The sequence below is a fragment of the Lissotriton helveticus genome, chromosome 3_1, assembly GCF_964261635.1.
Source record: "Lissotriton helveticus chromosome 3_1, aLisHel1.1, whole genome shotgun sequence".
In the NCBI taxonomy this organism is placed as follows: domain Eukaryota; kingdom Metazoa; phylum Chordata; class Amphibia; order Caudata; family Salamandridae; genus Lissotriton; species Lissotriton helveticus.
In genome coordinates, this window is record NC_136061.1 from 1,049,228,050 (window position 1) to 1,049,238,944 (window position 10,895).

General features: G+C 42.1%; 1 protein-coding gene across 1 annotated transcript in view; it reads right to left on the reverse strand.

Annotated features, from left to right (window-relative positions):
- The window catches only part of BBS5 (Bardet-Biedl syndrome 5), a 135,377-nt gene extending 128,244 nt beyond the window's left edge, over positions 1-7,133 (reverse strand). The window contains exon 1 of the mRNA XM_078681613.1: positions 6,972-7,133. Within this exon, the coding sequence (XP_078537739.1) occupies positions 6,972-7,033 (62 nt within the window). The 5' untranslated portion in view covers positions 7,034-7,133. The remainder of the gene's footprint in view (positions 1-6,971) is intronic.
- Between the last annotated feature and the right edge of the window lie 3,762 nt (positions 7,134-10,895).

Genomic DNA, 10,895 nt, shown 5'->3' on the forward strand with positions numbered 1-10,895 from the left:
GTCCATGAGAGAGAGAGAGAGAGGAGAGAGAGAGGAGAGAGAGAAGAGAGAGAGAGAGAGAGAGAGAGAGAGAGAGAGAGAGAGGATATAATGTTAATAAAAGCAAAAATGTCTTGGTTAACGCCAGACCTAAATAGGGGTCCAATTCTTAAAGAAAGTCGCTAACAATAACCCATGGTATATGTCCTTGTTTAACTGCAGATTTACTGCTTTCATGAATTCATAAGAAGTTACAGAAGTAGGTCAGAAAATAGTACTCCCTAAAAATATTTTGTGAACTGCATTTTAGAATGAGCAAACATGCATTTGTAGATTTGCTCAAGTCAAAATCTGTTGAACGGTCACAAGTTCACATTTCCTCAAACTACCTTTTTTCCCCAACCCTGGAAGAAGGTTTACTTCTGCCCTTGTCAGGAGTACATTTCCAACCTTTCTCGGTATGGGAAAATAGAAGAGACCGAGCTAATGAAAACCCATGAAACATGCAAGTTAGTAGGTTTGCACAGACTCAAAAAGGCATTCCAACCATGGGAAACGATTGCTTACCGTTACCTCCAACCCCAGTATGCAGCTCTGCGGAAAGGTGGCAAATCAAGAGAATAGCTAGTATTTAACTGTGGTATGTGCTCTGGCAAAATCAGAGAGGCTATTATCAGACTTCTTATATAATGAGATTGCTGCCATAATTAGTTGCCGCACTATATGGCACTAAAGGGACAAGTGGATTTTGTTATAGGACATGTATATTATAAAGCAACCTGTCCCATGGACAAGTATATATTCCACACCCCTATTAAAATTGAGGTTTATAAGTAACTGAAGCATCAGTAAAGACAAAAGATAGGACAAAAGCAACATAAATAAGAAGCCATATGCCTGTGTTAAAAGTAGGAAAGCACATTGCAAATCCTGGAATAATACTGAAACGCCTATCTATAAAAGAAAAAGAATTGGTGTGTTGCAAAAGAATAGGAAGAACAAAGACGAGGAAGAACATGTACTCGGTCCATGCTCCAGGGAGCAGCTAGCACAAGAAAGGAAAAAAAAGCCTAGGACAGCTAAGCAATTGATAGATTGCAAATGAAAATGATACGAAAACAAATAATGTTATACTTTGGAAAGGTTTTAAGGCCACTGAATTGTAAACAATACGTCTTGCAGCACAGTGCACGAGCTGGGGAGGCAAGACCTAAAAACAAATCCAATAAGCTCCAGCATAAGAGATTATTTACAGTCCCCCTAAATGGTGGCATAGGCTGCCATGCAGGAGAAGAACCACAACAGCTTTTATTTTTCTAAAAACCAGATTCTACCCGATATGAACAGGTTTTTTTGACAGGTTATTAACTGCATGCCTGCATGTGGAACACGTGAGCATTGGTGACATATTTTGTGATTTTCTAAGTCAATATCAACTTTATTGTAAAAACGATTCACTAGCAAACTGATCATGTATAAAACAACTAAATCACATCTTGCTGAGGAAACAGTGACGTGGTCACTGCATCTTAAACTGGCAATGTTAAGCTCTTTACAAGATTATGGGTTTAAAAAAACTTAGCTTAGCATGTGACTGAAGTGCAAACGTTCGCCTGGTTTAAAATGTTGGACCGTGCATATTTATGTCAGTCAGAAACAGAAAGGTAAGTGCTTGAGATACTGTGTCTTAGACATCTTACAATACAGTAAAAAAACGCAATTTCCACACAAACTAGCCCCTTCTTTCTAGTGATGCCACCTGCCCCTGAACTTCCTGCGACGCACTAAAGTAACCTACCTGGGAATTAGTGTTCCATCGCATTTAAAGTACATATGTACAAAGTACACCCAACTAGTTATTCTTAGATTGGCAAACTGTCAACATATTCTGACACAACTTTATTTTGTCTTGTTGATGAGGTGCAATTTTAATAAACCACAAATTAGTCATGGTGAAAAAAGGTTGACAGAAATGTTTTTTATTCTTAAATATATAAAATGTTTTACATTTGTGATAATAACCATTTTATTCACTGTTTACAAGTATGGAAGACATTCTGCGCCAATAACAGCAATCCATACTAGTCTTTTAATTCCAAAATGTTAAATGCAATGAAATATGCAAAAAAGTCAAACAAAAAAATTATAACATTCTAAAGTGCCTTCAATGATTTTTATCCAAGCTCGTCAATTTAATGTATCCATTACATTGATTGGCACCACATTTTTTTTAATGATCAGGAATACGAAATGTGTTAGAAGCCAAAAAATAAACAACATATGCCGATTTCCTTTATCTTATCATTCACCGTGGTAACAGCATTTCATATTGAGCAGAGCATACTATTGCAACCTTAACATACTCATTTCAAGAGTGGTGCTTCTAAAACCATGTTAGAATACAGCCAAAGCACGCACTCCCAAGTCCACCTCCAACCGCCTGCACTGTGTGCATAAAGCATCAATTTTAAGAAATACCGTATTTAATTTTACAGGAGTAAAAATAGGTTATAGATTTTTTTTAATATTGATAGTTAGATAATTTATATAGCGCATGGCTACCCCAGCGACGGGGCGTCCCAGCACTAAAAATCCAGGAACTAGCATTGCAGGATGGAAAGCATAGGGGGTGTGAGATTAGTTCGGGAAGAGACAGGTTTTTTATGGCCTTTCTATAGGCCAGATGGTTATTGATACTTCTGATGGACACAGGTAGGGAGTTCCAGAGTGTTGCTGCCAACGATTCGAAAGAGCGACCCCCGGCTCTTGCTCTTTTGACTATGGAGATGCATGCTAAGTGAAGATCCGCTGAATGCAGAGTGCTTCACGGTGAATATGGCACTAGCAGATCGGAAAGAAGAGGAGGCTCTATTTTGGTGAGAATTTTATGAGCAAAAGGAACCCTTTGGCGATTCATCCTTTTATTTTTAAAAGCCAGGGTACAACACATAGCAACTTGGAATGCGTTTCCCTGCTACGACATAATTACCGATTTTCATCAGGGAAGAGACAATGCATTTAAAACTGAATATATGTGAGATATTTCACAAATTGGCAGCATTGTAAAAAGCCTTTACACTAATCAGAGAGATAACTTTCATTGAGGGTAGGTTCGAAATAGGTATGCAGTTGCATATGCTTTTACGATCCAAACTCAACTTGTACTTCCTAAAAGAGTTTTTGTTTTCATAGTGCAACACCTGTACCATTTCCGCAATCTTCTCAAAATATTGGATTATGCAGCATAGAGGCAGGAAGATGTTGAAATTGCCTTTCTCAGAGTGTGCCAATCTAGGGCAAGCACTGGTGCTCAGCTGTTGTTCCTTTGTGCAGAGACACCGGGTTGATGGCCCTTCAAAGCTTAGATCCCAAGGTAAGTGGTTATAGAAACCTTGTCTGTCCCTACTTACCAAGACACTTAGCATTTACACAAAACGGATGAGAGGCAGCACAATCACAGTTAGCTCTGTTCAGTAGAAAGCAAAATTCTAGACAAGTTAGTCCATAACTCCCAAGTTTGGTAGGATATTCTTTTTTATTCTTTTGGTAATTACGATATCCTCCTTTGATCTTTTCAGACGTAGGGATGCAACCAATGCGTTTCGCCCCTAAACAAGAACTTCTTCAGGGCATTATAGCTAACATGCTGATACCTATAAACGTAAAGATAGCCAGAGCCCTGTGACGGCTCTAGGTTCCTCGTTGCCTTCAATAAACAGTGCTACAATAGCTGCAGTTACACACTTGAGAATTATCGGTTTTCAATCATATCAGCCACACCATTTGTCCTTTTAGTTAAAACAGTCTGCGTACATATGGACAATCGGGTTCCTATCGACAAGAGTACCTAATTCGAGATGCCATCCGGCCCCCCACATTTCCATTCACGCCAGTCTCAGACTGAGACTGGCTATTGTAGGACTGTTTATTGGAGGTGACAAGGAACCTGGAATTAACAAAAGAATTAAAAAAAGAATAGCCTATCAAACCTGGGAGTTATGGACGAACTTGTCTAAAACCTTGCTTTCTACTGAACATAGCTAACCGTGATTGGGTTGCCTCATCGTTTTGTGTGATTGTCTTTTATTCGTGACCATGTGGCAGCTAGTCATTGAGGTGGGAAATATTGATGCAAAACGATATAATTTGTATGTGACTATACTGGGTGGTGCAGTGGTTACTCATCTAGCTTCCATTATTTTCTTTAGTACGCTTAGCATTTAGGAAACACTTTATCCCACCAGATCTCTGGGATGCTGAGGCAATAGAAGCAGGGAAACAGGGAGATGTTAATAAAGGGGAGCTTGGTCTCAAATGAGAAGTCTGAAAAGTGAAATAAGCAGTAGGCTAGGGGTTGGGGGTGAAAGGAGGAAAGGGACAATCACTCTGAGCGTAAAGGAGGGGAATATAGGCAGTGAAGAAGGAGGATGGCAACCGAAGGTGGAGTGAAGAAACAAGAGGGAAGCTGAGGTGAAGAAGAGCAAGTTGTGAGTAGAAGGAAACAAGAGGGCAAAACGCAGGCCTCGGTGCTCCTCGATCTCTCTGCTGCATTTGATACAGTAGACCACAAACTCTTAGTCGACAGCATCAGCAATTCAGGGTTACAGGGCCTGGCCCTCAAGTGGCTCACATCTTTTCTTGAGGATCTCTCACAAGCGGTGCGCTTCACTCAATTCCATTCCTCGAAAGTGAAATTGACATGCGGTGTATGTCCCCCCTATCGCCACACCTTTTTAACTTGTGTATGTTTCCCCTTATTCATTCCCTGGGTGATAGGAATGTATTCACCTTCAATTATGCTGATGATCTTCAACTGATCATCGATAGTGACAATTCTCCTGCCTCCGTCTCCAACTTTCAAACAACTATGCAACACATTAGTAACTGGATGAATGGCAATCACTTGAAGCTGAATCCGGATAAAAACTGAATGATCCTAATCGGAGGGCTCTTTAACCCCTGGAACGCCAACTTCTGGCTGCCAGAGTTAGGAAATCCCCCCTTCCGTCCAGATCTATTAGAAGCCTTGGCATCACTATTAACAGCGACTTGTCAATGAAATCTCAGATTGGGACAGTGATTTCTACCGGTTTCTTTCAGCTCCGGAGGATCAGGAAAATCAGCAGATTTCTTACCACAGATGCTCTGACCCAAGTGGTACTGGCCTTAGTAATCTCTCACATTGACTATGCCTACTTTCTCTATTTTGGTATACCAGCATACCAAGCCAAAAGATTGCAACTTGCGCAAAATCAGGCCGCTAGACTAATTTATCACTAGCCCAGGTGGCACCAAGTCACCCCGGTTACGAAAAAGTTACAGTGGTTACCGGTTGCCGAACGCAGTGCATTCAAGTTGGGATGCATTATATTCAAAGTGCTCCATGGCAAATGTCCAGTGTTTGTTTCTTCTCTGGTACAGAGATATTACCCTACCCAGAATCTTAGGTCCTCACACCTCAACCTTTTAGTTACTCTTTCTTTCAAACTTAAGAAGCTAGGGGGGTCTAAGATTTGCAGTCCTGGCCCCAAAAATCCAGGAATTCTCTTCCTCATGATATTAGAGCGACAACTTGGTACTCTCAAATTTGGGAACGTTTTAAAGACCTGGCTCTTTTGCCAGGCGTACAAATAAATGTCTCAGTGGCAGCACTCCCTGGATCTTAGCGCCATGAAACTGCTTGGTGTACGTGCGCTCAATAAACACCTTTAACATAACATAACATAATATAACATAACATAAGGTAGGTTTATGTAGAAAGGGTAAGTCTTGAGGGGTATGCAAGCAGAGATGTAGAGGTGAGAAAGGAAGAAGGGCTGTGATAAACTAGGAAAGCGGTCACAAAGGGCCGAGAGTGTAGCCACTACTAGCTGGGGCGGGAGGTATTGGAAGAAGTACCAGAAGAGAACCGGGGACAGGGCAGTTCATGAGAATAAGAGACTGCTGCACAGTTTGGGCTAAACGAAGGTTAGAGAGAGGACTTCGCCTGAAGGAGGGCGTTCGAGCAGCAACTGATGGTCGTATCAAAGAAAAGCTAAGCAAAGGACGGGAGAGATGCGCTGAGTGAAAGAGGGTGAACTGGACGCAGCAAAGGTAAAGATGAGTCGGGTGAAGACCAGCTCATGTCATATGATGGGTCTATGGGATATGATGGGTTTACGCCCCATCAGTTAAGACCAACGCTACTGGTCAAATCTGCCATGGTATTCTAATACACTATCGCAATGCATGTTATTTCTGTAAATGGCTTTTACGTTTTATATATTCAGTCCGACTTGTTCGATTGTCCGAAAGAACTACAGTAGGTACAATGTCGTACAGCTATATTAAAAAATAACTGAACAAGTGCTCTTCTCTTTCTTGCCCACACCACCCAGCTGCCTATATCTCGGCGACTTGCTGAATGTGTTTGCAACGCGGCACAGTTATCATATCACTTTCATTATCGTCTTAAAAAGTTAACAAGTATTAATTATCCCGAACCAGTCGCCAATTTTTTTGAAAAACATAAACTTTCTTAGTTTGTAGTATTTGCATAATATGTTCCCGATGCCCCCTGTCGATTTAAATTAGCATAGCAAAACACTAGTGGGTAAGCATATGGGGTGTTAGATTAGGGATTCTGTTTTATAAAGCCGGTACACCTGCAGTAATGCTGTCTGTGATAGTTCGACGTAACTTCGTGCTTTTATAGTGCATCTTTTTGGAATCGGGGTATGAATATATACATCAAACCCAACTGATTCTGCCAATGGGCACTCTTCTGCAAAATGCTCAACACCCCACAGTCGCCACTCTATTTGTGCACTAAACGATCATTCATACACGAATTCTTTGCTGCGGGAGATAGTAAACACGGCGAGTTGGAACAACATAAAGGCACTGTGCGACGGCGTATACCTGGCACCATGCAAAGTGGTACATTAGGGATTGACCAGATGTACGTAAACTCTCAGACGGGGCAATGTCAGAGCAGCCTGCCTGTCCCTTACTGTGGGGAAATATCGAAGCGGACATCCCGGTCCTCCCAGAGCGCATCCAGCACGGACAGCATCCTCGGCGATTGTCCTGTATAGAATGCCTGTCCACGGCACTGGAAGCTTCACGACTTGTAACCTGGCAACCCCACTACGGCGGCCGTCTAGGACAATCTTAGTCCGTCATGTAAACCTGTCCGTACGCAGAGCTATAGACACAGAAATGAGACTACAGCTTCGCCTCTCATGTACGTGACGCAGGAGCTGTCCTCAAAATTAGAATTACTGAATGTACTCTAGTAATATTGTTATAAAGACATTCTACCAATTTAGCAATTCGGTATTTTTTTGGAATATATTACATATATATTTTATAGGTCTCCTATTCACTAGTTTTGATCTTATTACGTATTCCTTCTAAAAAGCATAGTTACCTAAAGCTTTCTTATCAAGCTTATGTAATTCTGTTAATTACTATTTGCTTTCAGATTCTTTTATTAGCTGAATCGGAAATCGAACCTTTTCGTTCAAAGAAATCGGACCAGTAACGGCTTCAAAATGACAACAGCTGTGTTCGCCTGTATGTAGCTTTCGCAGCCAGGTCAACTTTTTCTTTAAGCACTCCTCTCACCCGGAAGTAAATGCTGGTGACAAAGTTCAGTCGTTTTAATCTTCATTTAGTATGTAAAAGGCTCCAACTGCTCTTATTTTTCGCAGTTTTATATTGAGCGAACTCGACCCGAAGGTATTGGAGCGCTTAACATGATCTCCAGTTACATTACAAGGACATATTCATTTTTTGGTAGGCACGAGAAGACTAAGTGATTTTGCCCAGAATTACATGAAGTTGGCCCGACACAGACTCGAATCTTGTTCCCCAGCTCCCACGTCGGCTGCGAGCCGGTTAGGCCACATCCTCTCCAAACAGCTTTTCTTCCAGGCGTCATAGCTCTAGGAGACTTATGCATGTTATCCTCGTCATGGGATGCTGCTCCCAGCGTTTTTTCCAATATTAGTAGCACTCATTTGTAATTACTTTCTCCCCAGCAAAATCAAGCAACAAAGATGTGAAAATTGTAGAGTCGCGCTCTAGTTCTCGCGTGTTACGTCACGACGTAGCGCAAGCATGCCATTTTGAGAGCGTCTGCGCATGCGCGCAGAAAGCGAGAATTCTCGGAGAACGCCGGACGCTCGGCGCTCTCCCGCTATCTAAACTAAACCTCGTGTGGTTTGCTTAACTGTTAATGCAATAGGTAAAATAAAGTAATGGGGATAGAGTAGGAATAAGTGGTATACAGTGCATTCATTTATTTTCGTATTCTAACATGTTCTTCCTTTACTCTATTATTAGTTTATATTTGGGCCTGGAGGGAGACTGAAAGCTCCATTTTGTCATTGGGAACGCAGGCGCATTGAACACTCTGAACTTCAAGGAGATGGCATTGAATTGCAGCCAAAAGACTGTCTAACTTGAGATGCGCTTGAAAACTGCACCTTTTGACCCGAAGAAGGAAAGAAGAAGTCAATCAATCAATCAATCGAAATACTTGTAAAGCGCGCTACTTGCCCGTGAGGGTCTCAAGGCGCTGAGGGCAGGGGGTGCCGCTACTGCTCGAAGAGCCAGGTCTTGAGGAGTCTTCTGAAGGTGAGTAGGTCTTGGGTCTGATGTAGGTGGGTAGGGAGGGTGTTCCAGGTCTTGGAGGCGAGGTAAGAGAAGGATCTGCTGCCGGATGTTGTTCATTGGATGCTGGGGACATCGGCGATGGCGAGGCTGGTGGAGCGGAGCTGGCGGGTCGGGGTGTAGAAGTTGAGTCTGCTGTTCAGGTAGGCTGGTCCGGCGTTGTGGAGGGCTTTGTGTGCGTGGGTGAGGAGCTTGAAGGTGATCCTCTTGTCGATGGGGAGCCAGTGTAGGTCTTTCAGGTGGGGGGTGATGTGGCTGCGGCTGGGGACGTTGACGATCAGTCGGGCAGAGGCGTTTTGGATGCGTTGTAGTCATCATAGATGTTTGGCTGGGATTCCTGCGTAGAGTGCTGATGAAGCAAGATTTCGCATATTACGCGACTTGCTTGAATTCATGAACCTCGAATAACATATAAAAATGTAACTCAACTTGTACGTCTTACTAATATTCTTTATTTTGGATGTGCGTGTATATTAGTGACGCTTGCCTATGTGTTTTAATAATACAAATAACCCTTGTCCTTAATATGGGCGCCGCTTTAGAATTTTCAACTGCGCATGCGTTAGTCACACTCACGTGACGTGACGTAGTTGCAGTTCTGGTGGGAAAGGGTGCGCATGCGTAATGCAGCTAAAATGGCTGTCAGGGTATTAACGTGGTGAAGCTTGCGCAGATGCTCTCGTGTTATTGTTTGTTGCGCTAACCCGTAATTGCATAGTATATTTTTATAAGTAAGAAATATAAAGTAGTTACTCATGGTATATGGTACCTTCATTTATTTCTATGTTTTAATTTGTTCTCGCTTACTTTTTCATGTATCCACGGCATGGAGGGTTGATGGGATGCTTGGGAGTCCATTTTTAAAGTGCAGTACTGCGCAGGACCAGAAGTGGCAAAGTGGCATTGACAAGGTGCCAAGTGAAAGACTCTGCCAAGATGCGCCTGGGAAGATGCACCTTCACCCAGCCAGAGAAACTGAAATGTCCTACAGTGGATACATTTGTATATTTTCTATTGTATTCTGTCAAATCTCTCATGGGAACCCCAAACCTGCTAGGCGGTTCCATAAAATGTTAATTTAGGCTTGTAGAAGCTTGTTCTGATTGGTGTGTTAACCTATCCTACTTTGGGACCAATCGAAATTGGGGATTCTGACACTTTGCAACATTGGGGGGTGGTACACTGACCCAAAAACAGTATAACTAGCCTAGGCTTAGCTAGAGAAATTGTCCGACTTGTCTGAATAGCTGACCTGTCACTGACCCAACGCACTCAATAGGTGACTGAATACAGAGCGCTGCGGAGCACTCTGTCCGAATTTGACCATAGACTCAAAGGTTTTACTAAACCTTAAGTGCTGGCGGAGCACTTTGCTGGGGAGTTCGCTAACCCAATCGGGGTTCTGACTGATAGCTGCAGAGAGGGTGGAGCGCAGGCGTTGCTTCCAAACTGCGGGTGCTGGTCGTGCCTTGGTGGTCCTGTCCTGATCCTAATCTGGTCTTCCTGTCCTGTCCTGGGGTGTCCATTCTGCACCTGCTGTCCCATTGATGACTGTCCTTTCTGGGGTATTTCCTGTCCGTGACTGATCCGTGGCCAGGGTTGGTTTTCACACCATTCTAGGTAAATATATTGCTGAGAACTCTATACTGCACCTTCTATTTTCTGTCTTTGCTTTAATAAAGACATACCTTTGCACACGTAAAATTTTCCATGCTTTCCGCAATCTACTATATGAAAATCCATTTGCATTTTATTTTTATAGCATGTTCCTATGTTACCCTACCTTTTAGAGCACATCCATTCTATACTGGTTACAAATTATAAATGTGGTTTGCAATTTCTCCTGCAATCTAATTTTGAAGTAATGATGTTAGAATTATAGCGTGTTCCACTTTTCACCCGTCCTATAGATGTATAGGCTTCCTAATTTTCAAATCATTCTCATGAAGCACGTCCCCATAGTATAAGTCTAGTACGTGCATAAGTTTGTTCATTTATAGATGTCTATTCTTGAGTTTCATTTTAAATTCTACTTAGCATATTTCCCTGTCTCACTATTTTTACAACTTTAAATGATTGCCCTTATATTTTTTCTCTATAGTTACTTGATTTTCGTTATCTTGATTATCGATTGCCTTTTGACTGTAAACCTAATGATTTCCGAAACTGATTTCTAGATAAAGCCTTTAAAACTTCCAGTTTGTCTGTGATCATTTAATGCAGAAGTATTATATCGTTGGGTTTGTATTATTGCCTGC